The sequence below is a fragment of the Opisthorchis viverrini genome (assembly GCF_000715545.1).
Source record: "Opisthorchis viverrini unplaced genomic scaffold opera_v5_164, whole genome shotgun sequence".
NCBI classification, from domain to species: Eukaryota; Metazoa; Platyhelminthes; class Trematoda; order Opisthorchiida; family Opisthorchiidae; genus Opisthorchis; species Opisthorchis viverrini.
The window spans coordinates 100,266-120,588 of record NW_008751819.1 but is presented as its reverse complement, the minus strand read 5'-3'; the positions used below and the strand labels follow the sequence as shown (position 1 = coordinate 120,588).

The following is a 20,323-nucleotide window of genomic DNA, read 5'->3' as shown; positions in this document are numbered from 1 at the left end:
GATACGGCGAAACCTTTCTGTTCATATTTTTGGAAGCAGGCGTAACCTTCACACGGAAATATCCTTTTTTGTGTTTTTTTCGCTTGGACTTGTGTCTCTGACCTTGAAGAAAATCACGCACTTTAAGGTAGTTTAACAAATCGAGATTCTTGGCCTAAACAGCTGTCAACCTATTTTCAACAAGCACTTGACTTTCATAAAGGAAACTACTCACAAAATTGCTCACTACTCACTTACAAACCAATTTGGCTTTACGAGAGACTCACCTGGAACCCAGCTGAATCTCTCGTTTATGATGTTTCCAGGCAACTGAATGTGCTGCACCAGGTCGTCTCATGTTTCAGTCGCTACGATATTCGAGATATCTCGATACGTGTATGTACGTAATGTACTACTCATAGCGTTGCTGAAAACTCTCCGACAGCCCACGACCGGTCTGGCCCTTGTTGGGGCTCATCAGGTAGGCGCAGTCCCCGAGTTTCCGTCAATCTTACTTGAACCATTTGACTTGAATGTAAAATGGTTAGAAGGGCTGACTAACGGCGCTGACAGATATCGGATGTTAATCCATCAAGCAAAGTTGTAGAATCCTAGCTGTGGTCTTCAGGTGCGCAGGTTTAGCAGAAAGCGATCACTCTAGAAAGCTCAGTCGGGAAAGGGTTGGGGATTCATGTGCGAATCCAGGCTACCTGTACTTGAACTTGTTACTTCAAATACATTATATAGTTCAACATCATATACTGTGAATGTCCAGTATGCAGTTCTACCTGTCAGCCGTATGCTTCGGTGTGATCACCCATGTGAACCTTGACCAATTCCGGGACCCTGTTCCCTGTCTAGTGGGAGTATTATCGCCCCAGAGACATTAAAGCGGTAGCTATGTCATTGTCCTGCAATATCGCTGTGTACTGGTTACATCTTATGACCGACAGTCCGTCAACAAAGTCAGGCAGAACTACACCAGACACCCGATCGGTATGTTGCACACAATCAATGCTTTGCAGCCATGTCATCGTACTGAACATCAAAGGGCTTTTGACAGAAACAAGTCCATTTCACTCCAGTCCTGGTTCAAGGTTTCACCCTGGATTGCGGTGAGTCTAAGCATAGGGTGTGAATCTTGTGATTATGTGCGATTATTGTCGAAACTGAAGGATTAGTGGCGATATTATCCTTTCTAGGTGAGAGCTAATCACCTTACTGATTAGCCGCTCGTGGTCGATTAACTGTTTGGCGGAGAGGTCGCAGACTCGATTCTCTTCCTTCCTCTGTGTCTTTCTGTCTGTCTGTCTGTCTGTCTGTCTTTCGAGTGACCATTAACCTCCGATCCACCTGGACGGGTTAGTAAAGTGACGTTCTGAGGGATGAATACGGAGTAACAAGCAGATGGCAGGTCCGAAGGAAACTGTGGTTTACCGTACAAATATTTAAACAGACCGGGTTAAAGATGCACGGCGTGCTCTATCCAACACAGTATAATACACTTCGAAATTTTCGTTTTTCCCTACTCCGTCATCCGATCTTTGTATGGTTGCGTAAAATTCAAAAAAACCCAGCGGATGACTCATCACACGCTGATTCATACAGGTGGCAATCCATTCCAGTTTTTTCCCATTTGGTAGTCCTCATAAATCGTGCAAGAGTTGTGACGGAGTAACGGTATGACCTAGATTCTAGGCTAATGGCAGTTTGCTTGGCTAAATGGCGACACGCGGACAGTATGGGGGCGCACGCGTAAACATGTACACCTTTCCTGGCCGATTATTTACGCTTTACACACACTAGTGGGCTGGCGCGAGCGCGCGTGTGCGCACAAGCAAGGACATCGGGCCTGACATGTTAAGTTAACACAACGCGTTTTCCTTTTTCTCTTCTTCAAACACTAGGCCGGAGTTTTTGTACCTGCCCGTGAATAAGTATGTGCGCGTGCGTTTGGCCCATGACACGTGACTAGGTGCGTGCGTACCGAATCTCGTAATCTATCTGGCGGCCAGCGATTCACCAACAGGAAGAGAGTTTTGCCCGAATGCTATCATTGGCTAGATTAACTATCCTATGCGTCGGCATACCAGCGTGGCAGGCCGCACACGAGCCAAAAACACCTGCATTTTCTAAGACATGGTATATTAGAGATGACGCATGTGCTTTCCGGTATGTGGAAAAAAGTCAGTAGTATCTAGGTTGGATTTGAGAAAGCTGCTCCCACTGTGTGAAAGCACATGAGATTCGATGCCTCCCAAACTGCACTTATTTGCAAAATGACAGAAGAACATGTCTGGATATGATGACCGGGATCAGATTGAAAATAAAGCTCTCCATTTAGACACACCTGGCGCTGGTCGCCCGGTTGCTATGCCCCCCATAAAGTCCCAGCTTATGGACAATCCGGATAAACATGGTGTGTCGGAAGTTGCTTCCCGTAGTTTGTTTGATTTGGAATTGCCGTCCATACTGCTCACACTTGACAAGAGCGAATCCAAGTCTAATCCGGATATACATGCAGATAGTAAACTCATCACGGAACCATCCGTCACACCTCAGACATCGTACAATTCTCTGCTTCACTGGGGACACAGTTCGACCAAAAACGATGTCGGTAAGTCGTAGTACAAAAGTTTGGAGACCGTAGTGACTCGCCAAACAGCATAAAGTTTCGACTGATTCATCCGATATTTTTCCAGATAAGCCCCGCCAAAAAATTAACCCCCGCCACCCAAAAAAGATTAGAAAAAAGAGGATGTGAAACTTGTATTTTTATTTTTTATTGAAAAGGTTGAAATTGGGACGTGTCATTAATAATTTCCACGGAAAGGTCCGTTTTTCGGTAACTTTGCATTTAAACGAACTCACACAAGTAGCTGTCCACTAAAGATCGGTGCCTGCCGCATTGGCGTTTATTCTGCATCTTGTAGACGTGCCAAAGAGATTCGATGGTTTGTGTGTGAGCTCCAGTAGCTGGATCCACAAAGTTTTGGTATGATTAACCGTTTCATGAATATAATTCATGTCAATCATCGCTTCAATTCCTTGGTATGATACCCACATATCGGAGATGATGATTGAGTCCAGAGCGATACAGGCCTGGATTGTGTCCATCAAAGTGGCGGCAGTTCGATCTGGCACTGCATACATGAACACCTCTTTATTTTCCCGGCAGATCCCTCCGAAAATCCACTGCTGGAGAAAGACTCGCCGTGCGTGGTTATTACGGTGAGATGTTAGCATTTCACCGATATCGATGTGTAGACCTGGGCCCCCGGTAACTGTTGGAGTCTGCAAAAGTCGCTAGGCGCAAACTTCGCGAAGAAAGTTCTTCCAGTCAACGACGGTCGTGTGGGTAATTGATAATTCCCCTGAGCATAATTTGATTTTTGCCAAATTTTGGGGACTAGCAACAACTGAATAGAATTACTGTCCTAAACTCCATCCTGGAACGTTCCAGGCAAGTTCCCTTTCGAAGACCTGACACTGTCGGGCATTACAGCTCCACCTGTCAGAAACAGTTGTGAGTGTCATTTGATGACCATTGTTGCTGATGCATCACTCCGTGGCTTTGCAAAAAACGTATTACCGTCTCATTTCATGAACGAGAGTTGAAAGCGTCAGAAAGTTCAGTTAAGGTTTTACGTCCGAACGGAGAAAATTTTTACACATAATGAGCCTAGATGCGGGTGGGGAATTGTTTTCATCAAAAATAGGTCAAGGTTGTGTGTGTACATTAAATTGGAGCTGGCAAAAATTGTCGGAGCTTAACTTTCCGCATATACACTTTTTGCATTAGTGGCGGGGCTTATCTGGAAAAGATCCCAATATTGTTAGAAAAGCGGTATACAACGGACTGCCGCACAGGGGTCTTGTAAGTTTACACAATATCTTTGAAGTTTGGACATGTGCGGTCTGACAGGTGACTGAAATTTTCCACTCGCTACCGAAATTTCCCAGTTAGGACTGGAACCTTGAGTGGTTGTAAGATTTCAAGCCCCTGGATTGATTTGTAACAGGTGAATCTTGAGGTAAGCTAAACAACCTGGCCATTCACGTGTAGCTGAACTGTCATAAGAAGCCCAAGAAATCGATTTCATCAATCTGGAAATTGTACTACTCAATACAGACAAAATTAACCTATCATGGAAGTCCAAAGTGTCTTTTAAACGTGTTACTCCATCTTGGGAATAATCGACAGACTCGAACCCAAAACCTAGCTGTTGGTAAGTCGACATTGCCATCTGTTTGGAGATGATCGATTAGCAGTGAGAATGATTTCAAAACAGCTACCGACCACGACCAGGGGGCGAGATGGTCCAATTGGTTAGAGCGCGAATTTTCTAACCAGAAGGTCCATGGTTCGAACCCAACCTCTACCTCTCAGCTTCCCCTGTCTAGGCTTGGGCAGCCTGACAGTATCTCAGCCCTCGTGCTTCCTTCGGGTGGCGTGGCAGCTAGACACCGGAAGGGTGCTACAGCTGAACGCTTTTTTCTCACCGACCACGTTGTTAACATTACATGATTACGCAAGCAGCCCTCTGAGAACTCACCCTTTAAAAGGAGTCGCAAAACACGTGTGGGATACTGTTTACCCAACGTGAAAAGTACTCATTCGTAACTTATTGATTAGTGTTATTCAACGTAGTCAATCTGCCTGGTCTGAACTACGGAGTTCTGCGTCCTACAGTATTTCAGTGTTCTTCATACCTCTTATACAAATTTGCTGGACTATATCGTGACCGAACACAACTAATACAGTTGCTGTGGAACAGTATGGGCTTCTCATTTGCAAATCAATTTCGTTTTCATGAGAGACTCAACTGAATCCCTCGTTTATGATATTCAACAAGTGAATGTGCTGCACACAGGCCGCGTCATGTTTCAGTTGGCACGATATTCGAGATATTGCAGTATATTTTCATAAAGCAAACTACTCACAAGGTTGCTGAAAACTCTTCGACAGCCCACGACCGGTTTCGCCCTTCTTTGGGCTAATCAGGTAGGCACAGTCCCCGAGTTTCCGTCAACCTTTTGTTCTACTTGAACCGAAATTGCACTGTTTTCGACAAATGCATAAATTTGCAAACCATTTTGGTTTTCAGCAACCTTGTGCGTAGTTTCCTTAATGAAACGTATGGATTTCTGTTTTCTTGGGGGTCTCTAGGACTCCGCTGATATGCAAGGTAACACTAAGTTAACTTACAAGTGTAATCTCCCCTGAACTGAATGGTCCAGTGTTTGTGACACCCCCCTGCAGATTACTGGTCGTCGTGTGGTGATCAGCGACCATACTTATGCAGGTTTATTTCACTAATAACGCTATCTTCTCGGCTAATTCGTGTTTACCCAACCAGAAAAGCCTGTGGATTGAGTAACTTGCATAACAAAGTCACCCTTCGAGGCAATCACGGTGATTCTCACTCTACACGCTAATGGATTGATATAAAACACAAACCAGACCAACAAACATTGGTGTGACTTCCTCCCCCCTCCCCACTTCCGGGAGACGAAACATTGACCGAATTTCCAAACTGATCATCATGGAAAATTTCAGTCCAGAGTTGAAAAGTTGCTAGTTTTTCGTGCAAGGTGGAGTGAGTAGTAAATGTTTTTCCCTCTGATTAACTGATTTATTTATTTCTAGCTGGTCTTATTCTTCCTGTGAGCTGTCAGTAGTTTGTCAGTAGCGTGCAGACGTTCGGGAATCCTTAGTTCCATTTTCCACTCTGATTTCTGTTCACCATATCAATATTGTGCTTGGAAGTTAAGCGACAGAATTCCGTTTGATGATGTCCGTGCAGTCAGTCACACGGTCACGTGAGAGACGGGTCGATCAGCATCCAAACAAGTGTATATAATAGTCCGTGTTTTTAAAACTAACACTCATCATAGTTTTCGGTACTGTCACGTGATTCTTCGATTCGCGAATCGAAGTCGACCAAACAAGGACAGAGTATTAGCGAATATACACTCATCTGCAAACTAATTTGGTTCTTTCCGGAGACCCACCTGGAACCCAGCTGAATCCCTCGTTCATGATGTTCTCAGGCAACTGAATGTGCTGCACCAGGCCGCCTCATGTTTCAGTCGCTACGATCTTTGAAATATCGCGATACATGTATATATTTGTAATGTGGTGACTAGGCCGTTAGTATAGTTCTTGAAACTGAGATTGCTTACGACCTTGCTTAGTGGGTTATCGCTAGAGCAAACTAAGGGAGACCACCGATCGGTAACGTTATCGGTGTTGGTAAATTGAAGATAAAGACTTCGTCCTTTAGGTGCACCCAGTCTATGCCGAAAAGGGGGGAGCCCTGGAAAATGTCTTATCCTTATTGGAGGTGATCAGCATCTCACCAAACTCCAGGGAGAGTCGAATCCGTGGCCTCTCCGCCAGTAGTTTGAAGAATGAATGACTGATCAGAACTGTGACTAAATTGCAGTTAGGCACGATATAGTGCAACTTCTCACCCTATCTTTGGACCCACGTCACGTGATCACGCATGAAAAGACTGATTTTATGTTGATAACTGTTACCACTTCGATTCCTACAACGATATCTGGCTCCCTGGTTGACTTACACAAGAAATCTCTCATAAATAGTTTTGTGTCTAACATACTACTAATTGTTTAAAACAATGCAAATCCACAAATAGCATCTGTGTGTATTCGGTTGTGATAGCTTCTCGGGAATTACTGAAAACTTGAGTAGAGCTCACTCTCCTACGATGATCAAAATGGATAGATTCTGACTATACATATGTGAGTGAGTATGACTCATGTGCGCGTCCCCATAGACTGCGTCAGTTCTCGGGTGACTCTAGACTGTTTCGAAAACACCCAGAAAATACTTTATCTTTCTTCTTGCGCGATTGAAGCCATTGTTGTCAGAAACTTGGAGAATCTGACAAGTCAATCTTCCGTTTATCTCACCAAACCTAATAGATTGGACCAAACAGACTGTACATACGTACAAAGTCAAGACAAATGACTGATATCTATAAAACGTTTATACTTTTATACAATTACATTACTAACTTCTGCATTTTCACATGTGTTGGGCAACCCGACGGTGAATTTTTTGGAATACTTTACATCGTGGCTTATCCCAAAAAACTTTATAATCTCGTGCTTTTTGCGTAGAGCCACGCGCATTTCTCAGCCGTGCAACTGTGTTCAATCCTAGAATTATTTCAGGTTGCTACGGAATAAAATTGATGCTTCTTGCAAAATTTCGTCCAATTTCCTATTACTCGCGAAACTACTGATTAACTTGCCTTGAAGAACGTCAGTCTACCAAATCCTGATATAGTACAGACTTTAAGTCCCTCAACGGTCACAATTAGGACTGGATTATGTGTATTCCGCAGAGATATTCTCAGAAATCGATAAAAATTCGACATAAAAATGCTTTAACTAGCCTGAACACAGACGCTGGAAAGTGATGTCTGCAAACAAAAATGAGTTGCACCTGTATCCTGAGTTGCATGCTTTACAACCCACAGTACGCATAACTTGGAGGCGAATGATAAATCACCAAGTTGCATTGTGTAGCCTTAAAAGCGTTTCCCTGTTCATCCAAAACGCCGTGTGGTTGTGAAAAAAACAAACAGATGGGATGAATCAGCTGCTCTACGAACAGCTTCGAAGAACACTGCGCTGCTAAGAATCTTCCGACAACCCGAAGAAAGTCAACAATGCTTGTGGTGCAAGTCACGCGATGGATGCCACGGAAGGGTGGCACGAACAATCGAGCATTTCAGCAGAACAGTCAGCGAAGGTTGAAGCAAACGAAGACACACTTGCGAGGACCAAACGTACACTGAGCATTAATCACACACAACTAGAGAGAGGCTCAGATGGTAAGAAAACAAATGCTGGGTGACCAGTGGACGCCATTTTGTCTCCCACTTGTGTTAGTCCCACTGAATTCAACTATTTGAAACTTGGGGAAGCTGTTAAATGTTTTTTTTACAAAAATTCTTTCGGAAGCACACGACTAGTTTACGAGAAATACACTTATTTGCAAATCAACTTGGTTTTCACGAGAGAATCAACTGAATCTCTCATTTATGATGTTCTACAACTGAATGTGCTGCAGACAGGCTGCCTCATGTTTCCGTTGGCATGATATTCGACATATCGCAGAATCCGGTCATGGGCTGTCGAAGAGTTTTCAGCAACCTTGTGAGTAGTTTCCTGTATGAAAATATACTACGATATCTCGAATATCGTGCCAACTTATTCATGAGGCAGTCTGTGTGCAGCACATTCAGCTGGAGAACATCATAAACGAGAGATTCAATTGAGTCTCCCGTGAAAACCAATGTTGATTTGCAAATGAGTGTATTTCTCGCAAACAGTCCAATTTGGGTTCAAGTAGAACCTAAGGTTGACGGAAGCTCGGGAACTACGCCCACCTCATGAGTCCCTAGAAGGGCAAAACCGGTCGTGGGCTGTCGAAGAGTTTTCAGAAACCTTGTGAATAGTTTCCTTTATGATAAAAACACAAGTAGTTCTTGCACTGCATTCGATGTGTCTCGGAAGATCAACAGTCATCTCTCAGGTTAGCATATGGAATAGCGGACATGAAGCTTGACCCAAACACTCGCAGAATCACCATGGTTTCTCACTTAATTGTTTCCTTTCTCTTCGTGAAATTCGTTAATTCACCTGTTCTCTCCCTCTGAGTTTTCGTTTGCGTGATTTTTGTTTGTCACTCATGGATCGGAGTTACCGGCTAAGAGTAGTAGTATGCTTCTAACCCAAGACAAATATACGCACAGACGCGTCGACGAAACTCGGAAAGAGGGAAATTCACTTTATTTCAAATTGAACCAAGCGAAAAATCGGAAAGAATCCAGGTTGGATTCCGGGACTGCGCGGATCTCACAGGAACCAAGAAGTACGGAAGAAACCAGTCGTGGCTTTAAGAACCTTTTGAATGTCCTTGTGAATAGTGTGCTCTGTGAAGAGAGTGTACTGAGACATCTCGAATATCGTTGCAACTGAAACATGGGGCGGTTGTTGTGTGGCGCACTGAATCATAAACGAGAGATTCTGTTGAGATCCCATGAAAATCAAAGTGATTCTCAAATGAATACATTTATCGGAATCAGCCCACTTTGGGTTCAAGTGGAACACCCAAGAAGGGTGAAACCAGCTAGGGGCTGTTAAAGATTTTTCACCAAACTTCGTGGAAAGATACTGCGATATCTTGAATACCAAGCAGTTTACTTCGATCCATGAGCGATAAGCAAAATCCCGCACACGAAAAATCAAGGAGAGAGAACAGGTAAATTAGCAAATTTCACGAAAAGTAGGGAAGCAATTAAGTGAGTAACAATCGTAATTCTGCGAGTGTTTGGACCAAGCTTCGTGTCCGCTATTCCCTATGCTAACCTGAGAGGTGACGATTGATCTTCCGAGACACATCAGATACAATGTGAGAACTAGTCGTGTAGCTCGGAAAGAAGAATTTTAAAAAAATATGACAGCTTCTCCAAGTTCCGAATCGGTGATTTCAATTAGAGCAGGTGGGAGACGAAATGGCGTCCACTGGAATGTTTTCTTACCACCTGAGTCTTTCTAGATGTGTGTGATTGATGTTCAGTGTAAGCTTAGTTCTTCTGTATGACCTGAATTGTATTCATGCCCTTCACTTACTTTTTATACACCCCGTTTCTTCCGAAGATTTCCAGCTCAGTGATTAGGACTCGAACTTATTGACCCGAAAGTCCGTTGTTCGAAACCAACTTCAGCGTCCCGACGCTAGGTGGTGACGATTGATCTTCCGAGACACATCAAATGAAATCTAAGAACTAGTCGTGTAGCTCCGAAAGATTTTTTTAAAAAATACGACAGTTTCTTCAAGCTCCGAATCGGTGAATTCAATTAGAGCAGGTGAGAGACGAAATGGCATCCACTGGAATGTTTTCTTACCACCTGAGTCTTTCTAGATGTGTGTGATTGATGTTCAGTGTAAGCTTAGTTCTTCTGTATGGCCCGAATTGTATTCATACCCTTCACTTACTTTTTATACACCCCGTTTCTTCCGAAGATTTCCAGCTCAGTGATTAGGACTCGAACTTATTGACCCGAAAGTCCGTTGTTCGAAACCAACTTCAGCGTCCCGACTGCCTGTGTCCAGATTTGAACACCCTGGCACTATCACAGCCCCCCTGATTTCTTCTGGTAACAAGGCAGCTCTGTACAAAATTTTCCGTGCAGTTTTGACTTTCCTGGAAGGCGCTTAAGTGTGCGGATGCTAGAAATTCAGTCTCTGAATTGAGAAGCATTTTTCTTACCTCAGATGACTCGGCTGTGTGAGCCTTATCACCAAACTGTCAGAGAGAGCTCTCATTCCTTCATAGTAAACAGGGACGTTTTGACACGTTCGACCCTGCAATTCTCAGAGGTGGACCAGTATCTGTGTAAAACCAGCGAAGATGATGCACTACTCATAAGGTTGCTGAAAATTCGTCGACAGTCCATGACCGGTTTCGCCGTTCTTGGAGCTCATCAGGTAGGCGCAGTCCCCTAGTTTCCGCCAACCTCATGGTCTACTTGAAACTAAATTGCACGAAATTAGTGAATATACACTCATTTGCAAACAAATTCGGTTCTGCGAGAGACTCACCTGGAACCCAGCTGAACTAATTTTAACGTTGTTACTTGGTGCCAAGTGAAGATACCATGGACAATCACAATGCCATCGACCGTCGTGTGTGGGCCACGCGACCCGTTTTGGTGGGTCAGGTCTAAACTCCAACTGGGCACTTTCATATTGATTGATGGCCTTCGTCCTTACAAGCTGAACACATGTTGTCTCAAAAACAAGGTCGTAGAAAATAAAATCTAAACTTTAGAGGATGGGAACGACAACAGCTGACCAGAACACAATCTCATCCGCGACAGAATGACTACATCTCATTGTAGTAGGGGAGTCGTTTCTTCTATCGATCCAAACACCAATAGGCGTGATCAGCATTCAGTCATTACGGGACGGACTCGCTCAGGATAGTCCTTGCTTGACACGAAGCCATCTTCCAAAAGGAGATCCTGTTTTCCGTTCCAGTAGAAGGTGGATTAAAGTCATGACCTATGAATAGTATTCAAATTCGTGTGAACCGTCACTATAGGCAGTTCGGTTAGTCACATTCCGATTTGTGCCCCAAGTCAGTGAGCAATTCAAGCTTTACTGGAATTCGATCGATTCTGTTTTCAAGGTATTTCAACACAAGCTTGAATACCCTGGAAAGCTTTGTGCAGCTATCAGGTTTTCGGGTTGCATGAAACTATAATTTGTGTATGAAAAAAAGCATCCGTGTTTCTCCACGTCTTATGACCAGTTTACTATTTCATACACTGTAGGTTCTACTTTCTGGACACCCGAATCACCCTCATTTCATAAAGTAAAGGACACTTTCAGGGGGACCGCGTGAGTAAACTCCACACAGTGTTTCAAACTTTAAGGAGCAATTCGAGCTAAACAAAAGGGGAAGCGGGACGGTTGCTTAGCAACGGATGGCGCTACTCCAGGTGATATCACTGACTGTCTGTCTTTTCCCACTAATTAGTGCCCTTATATTTGTTCACTGCAAAATTCCCCAAATTCTGTCTAATCCTAAATAAATTACGTCATCTCCCTTCCTTGGAGATGACTTTTTGTCCCTTCCAACACTGTTCTTTTATTATTCTATGTCGGTCACATCTAGGTGCTCAGCTGTGGCTTGCTCAAACGAATCAAATCGTTTTCCTCACTCGACCACTGCTCTCATTAATTTTTGGCGAAATATACTCAATCGAAAACTAATTTGGTTTTTCGAGAGACTCACCTGGAACCCAGCTGAATCTCTCGGTTGTGATGTTTCCAGGCAACTGAATGTGCTGCACCAGGCTGCCTCATATTCGAGACATCGTGATACATGTTTATTCGTAATGCACAAACGAGAGATTCAGCTGAGTTCCAGGTAATTCTCTCGCAAATCCAAATTAGTGAATGCATTTCGCTAAGTTCGTGCAATTTGGTTTCAAGTAGAACATAAGGTTGACGGAAACTCGCGAATATTGCCCCAAGAAGGGCGAAACCGCCATGGGCTGCCGATGAATTTTCATCAACTTTATGAGTGGTGCATTACGAATATATATATCGAATATTTATTGATTTTTGTTTGAACTGATGTGCGCAGCAGTCACAGTTTTATTCTAACCGAATAACTCATGTGAACTTGTTTCATCTACCTTCGGTCTTGAAATACATCGGGCCCTTCTTACAAAAAACCTCTATCTAAGCAATACCATAAGGGAATAAGTGACTGTGACACTTGTCCATTTTTTCATTATTTACAAAGCATTCCCAATTCAGTAATCGTACGGTAGAGTTTTTGTGATATCCAGTGTTCCACAGTATAGCGCTCAGAGATGAATTACACAACGACACCATAGGTGTTTGACAAGTACATTCTGAAACATAAGGGAATAAGTGACCGTTAAACTTGTCCATTTTTGCATTCCCAATTCAATAATCGTACGGTGGAGTTTTTGAGATATCCAAGACCCTCCTACAGTGATCCACAGTATAACGCTCAGAGATGAATTACACAACGACACCATAGGTGTTTGACAGCTAGATTCAGAAAAATGAATCTAGATGAATTTACTTCCGATCAGTAAAAAAGTAGGCGTGTTCAGCTGTGATCCCGTTCGATATCTAGCTGCCATGCCATCTGAAGGAAACTCGACGGCCTTCACCATGTTCATACAGGAGCTGGAGTTGGACTCGAACCACTGACCTACCGGTGGTCAGCATATCTGCACCCTAAGCTTTGGGCTATCTCGAACATAGTTCCGATCAAACCTATTTGATTAATGGTTCGATTCACGAGACTCTATTTACGTGTTTTACCGATGGTTTATTCGGGAAGGTATTCACATTCCTCCACCAAGATCGACTCAGACACGTACGGAGAAAGAACATTATTGTCGGATGTGGCACCTATGTAAAAACAGAGAGATGGTTCAATTACGGTAGCTGTTCAACTAACCATAAAAAAGTCAAACTGTTCTTTGTTGACCTTGAAGGAAGACGCATGCAGTTATGTGTAGCTGAACACATTTCCCGGGCTTTTTAACTTGGATTCATTTAACAGCCTGAGTGTTTGTAGAGTACACGTACGGCTTCCAGGAGGAACTAAGAAAGTCACCGGTTCCCACTCTTGTCAAGCAAGAAGTTCTCTTGTTCATATTTGTAATGTACTACTCATAAGGTTGCTGAAAATTCGTCGACAGCCCATGACCGGTTTCGCCCTTCATGGGGCGCACTCCCCGAGTTTCCGTCAACCTTATGCTCTACTTCGAACCAAATTGCACGAAATTAGCGAATATACACTCATTTGCAAACTAATTTGGTTTTGCGAGAGACTCACCTGGAACGAAGCTGAATCTATTGTTTGGTGCAGCACATTCAGTTGCTTGACAACATCATAAACGAGAGATTCAGCTGGGTTCCAGGTGAGTCTCTCGAAAAACCAAATCAGTTTGCAAATGAGTGTATATTCGCTAAGTTCTCTTGTTCTCTTTCAGTGTGTCTTATTGGTCACGACACAAGATTGTGAAACGATTCAGTTTTCGAACCTTGTTGCAAGGCCGTCTGTTTGTTCATCACCTTAGTTTGGAAAGGCGGAGTCACAAAACGAACTGCTTTCTAGTAGCTCAACATTTAATCGTAACTTGTGCTTCATTTGGTTTGTTCATCCTGTCTAACCGGACCGATTACGATGTGGTCAAATTTAACTAACCATTAAAATCAAATGAACAAAAACGAAGTCATTTAAAACCTCCGGGCAATTCATAAGTTGTCCGCTTATTGTCTGCATCGGTCGACAGATGTTTAGGGCCAAACAGTTCACACCTGAAAGTCATTTTTCTGTGTGTGTGTGTGTGAACTCGTGTCGACTACTTGTTCCCGAAAATAGCTAAAACAGCTGCGTGGTTTTTGTGTACTCCAACAGCTGGAGGGGAAATGTATCATGGCTTGGAGAAACCAAAAATTTGTTTCACTGCCCGGACTGCTCTCATAGTTGCGGGCTTTTGGAAAATTTTTCACAACTGTACACACACATGGAATTAAGACTGAGAGAATAAGACCGGCCCGGAAAGTGGGCCATTGAAGAAGTACAGATTATAGTCGTAGTATGCTACTCATAAGGTTGCTGAAAACTCTTCGACAGTCCACGACCGGGTTCATCCTCCTAGGGGCTCAACAGGTAGTCGCAGTCTTCGAGTTTCCGTCAAATTTATGTTCCACTTGAACCCACATTGGACTGTTTTCGAGAAATCAATTCGGTTTTCCCGAGAGACTCAACTGAATCTCTCGCTTATGATATTCAACAACTGAATGTGCTGCCTACGGACCACCTCATGTTTCATTTGGCACGATATTCGGGATATCGCAGTATATTTTCATGAAGGGAATTAACCCACAAGATGCTGAAAACACTGATAGCTTACAGCTGGTTTTTACCCATTTTGGAGCTTATCAGGTAGGCACAGTCCCCGAGTTTCCGTCAACCTCATGTTCCACCCGAACCCAAAGTGCACTGAGTTGGCAAACTACACTGTTTTTCAAACCAACCTGGTTTTGCGAGAGGTTCAGCTGAGTTCCAGGTGAGTCTGCCGTAAAACCAAATTGGTTTGCAAATGAGTGTATTTCGCTTAAATTTGAAGTTATCGAGGTTGTGAGCATAGTTTAGAACAACACAGACACAGAATGTGGTTTTCCTGAGGATGATGAGGGAATCGCGAAGAGTTTGTCGAAAGCTGTTTGGGTAGACGTCAGAGTTCTGCACAAAGGTGCGCCAGTCATGCATCGGCGTTTTAGCACTGATGTTATGTTTCCGATGATAATGACAGCGATGATGATGGTGAACCAAGACAAACCTGGATATTACGGTGCACCTTGAAGTGAGACGCAAGAATTTACAACCAAGAGAGTAATCTTTTTCAGTGTGTCCAGGGAAGAAACTGGGAAACAACTAGTTTCATTGAGGAATCAATAAAAAATGAACAACATTCTGAAATCATCAAAACGGAGCAGGACCGAGTTACGGGACAACCATCTTGACGATATAGATTTCAAACGTCCCTATGACTTCAGTAGGTGGGGCTGACAACTCTTCATTTCCGCTCCGGATTGGCCAGCGTTTAAGTGTCACGGGAGTTTGTTGTAAATTTGTACACGCGCAACGCTACAGGACTAAAGTTGACGGGTCTCATGTCCTGCTGATGCAGCAGATGATGCTTTGTTCAAATATTCAAATTTTGGATATGAGCACATGTTCAGTAGTACTGAATTACCATCAATATCGCTTCCTGGAGTCGTTCCCTAATATGCTTGTTAGATTTATGTCTATGAGCCATGTACCAATGCGACCATGCAAGTTGCTTCACGTGCTGGGCCTAGCAATTAGCAGATCTGAGCAGTACAGCATATTATTGATCGTCAACGGTGGTAAACTCCAGTCACGTGATGCGTCATGGCATGGGCAAACGCTGTCTTGCAAATTGATTTTTCTGGCCATAAATCACATGACCCGAATTGATGAGCATTTGCTGACCGGATGTCCAGACACTTGAACGACCATTCAGTGAATAAAATATGAAACAGAAGACAAACTGGTCCATTGATGGTTGACGAAGTTGCGTATACCTTGGAAAGCTAGATTTTTTCGTAGGGCGAAAGGATTCATGAAGATTGGCGAAAGACTTTACGAACCCTAGACTATCCACGCTTCATAAAAACTCCATGTCTCAAGGCCGATACTCCCGGTGTCCTTATTGGTGCATTCCGCTAAGGGTCAACGTGATCAGTCGAACTGATCGTGTTCCTAAAGTCCAGATTGTGTCTGTAGTCTTCAGAATGCTTTCAACGTCTGGGTGACTGTTAAAACGTACGACCCCGGGAATCAAGGCCACGATTGCTCAAATATTCAAGGCTAATAACGTCCCAGAGGACAAATGAATGATTTATGTTGATGCTGTGTGTGAGCGTCTAGTTCAGTTCAGATCGGATGTACAGTCTTTGAGTAATGCAGAAACAAGTAAATATCATTAGCGAATATGCACCCATTTGCAAACTAATTTGGCTCCAGATAAGTCTTTCGGAAAACCACATTGGTATGCAAATGAGTGTATTTCGCTAATTTCGTGCAATTTGATTTCAAGTAGAACATAAGGTTGACGGAAACTCGGGGACTGCGCCTACCTGATGAGCCACAAGAAGGGCGAAACCGGTCGTGGGCTGTCGAGGAGTTTTCAGCAACCTTATGAGTAGTGCAGTACATATCGCGATATCTCGAATATCGTAGCGACTAAAACATGAGGCGGACTGGTGCAGCACATTCAGTTGCCTGGAAACATCACAAACGGGGGATTCAGCTGGGTTCCAGGTGAGTCTGTCGAAAATCCGGGACTACGCCTACCTGATGAGCCCCAAGAAGGGCGAAACCGATGGTCGGCTGTCGAGGAGATTTAAGCAACCTGATGAGTAGCGCATTAAAAAGTACATATCATAGCTAACGACGGAAATTGGCAAACGTATGTGCACGGATCTATCGCAGTAGGAATTTTTGCCAATACGCAGAACCCAGTTACCTATAGATGGCGAATTAATGGTCCATTTGGCATACATTAGAAACAATAAACAGTGACGCAAAGTGACGAAAGTGGCACCACTTTCGTTCTGTTTGCTAGTCACTAGCTAGGCGCGTTCCCTGGAATCTGCGATAATCGGTTGCCAAATTCAATTCAATCGTAGTTTATTTTCTACTCAGTGTTGTGCAACAAGGTGTTTGACAAATCTCTCACTATCTGAGCCCCGTCACTAGGGGTGACTCCATCAAGCTTCCTGTTCCGGGAATTGTGTCGTGCAAATCAGTTCGACATCTCCCCGGTGAATTGGTAATTAATGTCCATAAGAACGCGAGTTTTGTCGTTGAGCTCGAAAGTGGCAAAAACAACAAGGCGTTCTCCTTCAAAATCAGACAGTTTGATCGAATGATTTACAATACGCCCAAGTGAACCAACATTCTGAAGCTTCCGCTACCCTTTCCTATAGAATCTGATCAGCAGACTCAATTGAGTACCCGCTGAATCTCGTGCTCAACTGAATGTGCTGCACTCTCATACAGCCCCATCATGTTTCATTTGCTACGATATTCGACAAGTCTCAGTGTATTTTCTTGAGGGACGGAAACACAGGCCTCATCAGGTGAACCGAAGTCTAAAGAAGGGTGAAACCGGTGGTCGAGGAGTTTTCAGCGACCTTGTGAGTAATATGATCTGTCGAGAAAATGGCAGGCACGCGTACGCTTCCAGTTTCTTTACCGGAATTCGGACTAGTTCATCGTAGTTTGTTGGGAAGTTCTCGAAATGAAAAAAAACTGTGTGTGATTTGACCTTGAAACGGTTGAAGCCTCTTTACGCTCTCTGTCAAATTATGTCTGCCCGGCACTCTCCACGTCATCCAAGTGAAACTTCGGGGTCGTGTTTCAGATATTGTAAGGTGAAAAACTTGATTTCAAAAACAAAATAAGTTGCGAGCAACTGTCACACGGTCGACAAAGCAGCAGTCTATAAACTACTTTGCACAACCACCTAAGTTTATTTATGTCTGAGGTGACGGTCATTCACCTTTACGACCAGGTGACTTAACAGGGACAACCGCCTGGCAACTAAAGGTCACATTGCGCTAATATGGAATTTGTTGTACGCATGCTGTTTCTTTATTGAGGTGTACTAAGCTGAACATAAAGGTTTTACGTCCCCCTATGATTAACACTCAGGTCTACCGGCTTAGACATCTACCAAGAACAGAAGGCCCATTAAGCCATTTCTGGAAATTTCTATGGATTTCATACGTACGCCCCATACTACACTAACTGATGAGATGCTACCAGGATATAGAAAGAAGGTGCTCAAAGTGGTGACTTTCCGCGCAAGGCTTGGTTCCGTCGAACCCAAAAGATGCTGGAACAGAATGAAAGCAAGTTGAGATCCAGTCACTTCCCGTAGTACCGAATAATTACTTGGTGATCCGTAGAAGATACAACCACCTAAACTAGTCCAAAACTTTTGTAATGCACTACTCATAAGGTTGCTGAAAACTCCTCGGCGGCCCACAGCCGGTTTTGCCCTTCTTGTGGCTCATCAGGTGGGTGCAGTCCCCGAGTTTCCGTCAACCTTATGTTCTATTTGAAACCAAATTGCGCGAAATTATGTATATGTATAGCGATATCTCGAATATCTTAGCGAGTGAAACATGAGGCGGCCTGGTGCAGCACATTCATTTGCCTGGAAACATCACAAGCGAGAGATTCAGCTGGGTTCCAGGTGAGTCTGAAAATGAGTGTATTTCGCTAGTCAAAAACTTGTCCTAGCGCGTTTCAGGAGTCTGCGGTGTAAACCAACCAAGAAGCTCTTGCAGAAGGGTCAATCAATCCACACAACCAACACAGTTACTGGGTTGTCGTTCAAGGCCTCGGGCTAGTGGAGTAGTGGTAACACGCTCTCCTCAGATTTGCGGAGTTCACACCCCGGCGAAGCTACAATAAAGGCGAAACTCGAGTCCAGCGCTTCCCCCTTTTAGTGCGGGCTCACCAGAACTCTAGGACAGAAGTACTGTTCAAACGAGATTGGTCATTGAACCCCCCAATCAGGTCAGAGCCAGCCACGTTCTATCTTCTGGTTTGTATTTCTGTACTAATCATGGGTTCTTTCCGCGCAGACTCGACGCCCGATTGTTAAGCCCAGTGACTTGAGATCAAACCATATATGGATGCCTTCATATTGGGCTTCTTCTTGGTAATTTTCACACGTTTTTTGGGAAGCGAATACACAGGTCGGCACTATCTGCTTCAGTGGATCGAATTCTGTTCCACGCATCTGTTTTGCGCTCGGCGTGTTATGCGGCACCTGATCCCGGTTTCTCGACTGCCTAAATTGGAACCCGGTATCGTTTACATGCGTTTGTCACTGTGTGAAATATCCGCATTCCTACGCATCCGCGCATTTTCTTGAACTCAGCTCCAAGGTCATTGCGCAGCAGCCGAAGGCAATTTTCTCCCTTCTGACTCAGTGCTCCAGCCATTCAACCCATCACGTGAGCACGTTTGTCCGTGTTCCAACTTGCAGAGCATTGGACCAAATCCCTCATTTGATTGACTTTTCCCCCGGTGCCCCAGGGATTTTGGTCCACAAACTCCATATCATTTGCTAATGGAACAAGACTGCCACATTGGGGGGGGGGGGGCGAACTTGGGTGTGACGATGCAAAACGAGCATTCAATGTGTTGGGTGGGCTGGTGGATGTCAAGTCAGACCTCAAATTTAGTAGGCGTTCCTCACTGACAAACTTGTGACAGCATTGAAAAAAAGCAGCATACTGCCAGCATGGTTTGAGATTATCGCAAACCTTCCGGCATTCATTCGTCCACCGTCCAGACACTCGGTATGGAACAGTGTGCCGTACACCCCAATATGGGAAACTGATACAGGGGTCAGACATGAGACCGAAGGTGAGAAAGTTACGGTAGAATGTGAACGGCAGCAAGTTCGGTTAAAAAACCTGCTAGAAGGGATGTGTATTTTTCAGTTACCAAGATGGACGTGACCTGGAAACATCAAAACCGAGAGAGTCAGTTGGGTCCTAGGTGAGTCTCTCGGAAAACTAACTTAGTTTGCAAATGAGTGTATGTTCGCTAATTTTGTGCAATTTGATTTCAAGTAGAACATAAGGTTGACGGAAACCCAGGGACTGCGCCTACCTGGTGAGCCCCAAGAAGGACGAAACCGGTCGTGGGCTGTCGAGGGGTTTTCAGCAACCTGATGAGTAGTGCATTACAAAATACATCTGATAGTTGTTCTCATAAATCCACTCAGGTCACAATGATAGATGGTCAACCAACCCATCAGATTTCCGAAGCACAGTACTTGAAAGCGAACGGTGACATCTGGCCCGGTGATAGTTTGAAAATAGATTTGTTTGGAGAACATCGTTGTTGGTCTTCGATAGTTTGGGTTCCTGAGCAGCGCTCAAATTCGACGGTTTCCTTGGGACAACGACCGAAAAACAAGAAAGCAAGTATCATTGGATCTTTTAAAGTTAAGCCCCGCCAAAACGTTTGCCCCCGTCACTCAGAAAAAAATTAGAAAAAAGTGGATACGAAATTTGTACTTTTAGTTTTTATTGAAGAGGGTGAAATCGAGACAAACCATTAATCGTTTGCATGAAAAGGTACTTTTGCCTCCAAACGAACTCACACAAGTAGCTGTCCACTAA

General features: G+C 44.0%; 1 protein-coding gene across 1 annotated transcript in view; it reads left to right on the top strand.

The window, feature by feature from the left end:
- Nucleotides 1-2,111: 2,111 nt before the first annotated feature.
- The window catches only part of T265_07221 (hypothetical protein), a gene marked incomplete at both ends in the record, with an annotated part of 102,959 nt that continues 84,747 nt past the window's right edge, over nt 2,112-20,323 (top strand). The window contains one exon of the mRNA XM_009172686.1: nt 2,112-2,596. Coding sequence (XP_009170950.1) covers nt 2,272-2,596 — 325 coding nt within the window. The remainder of the gene's footprint in view (nt 2,597-20,323) is intronic.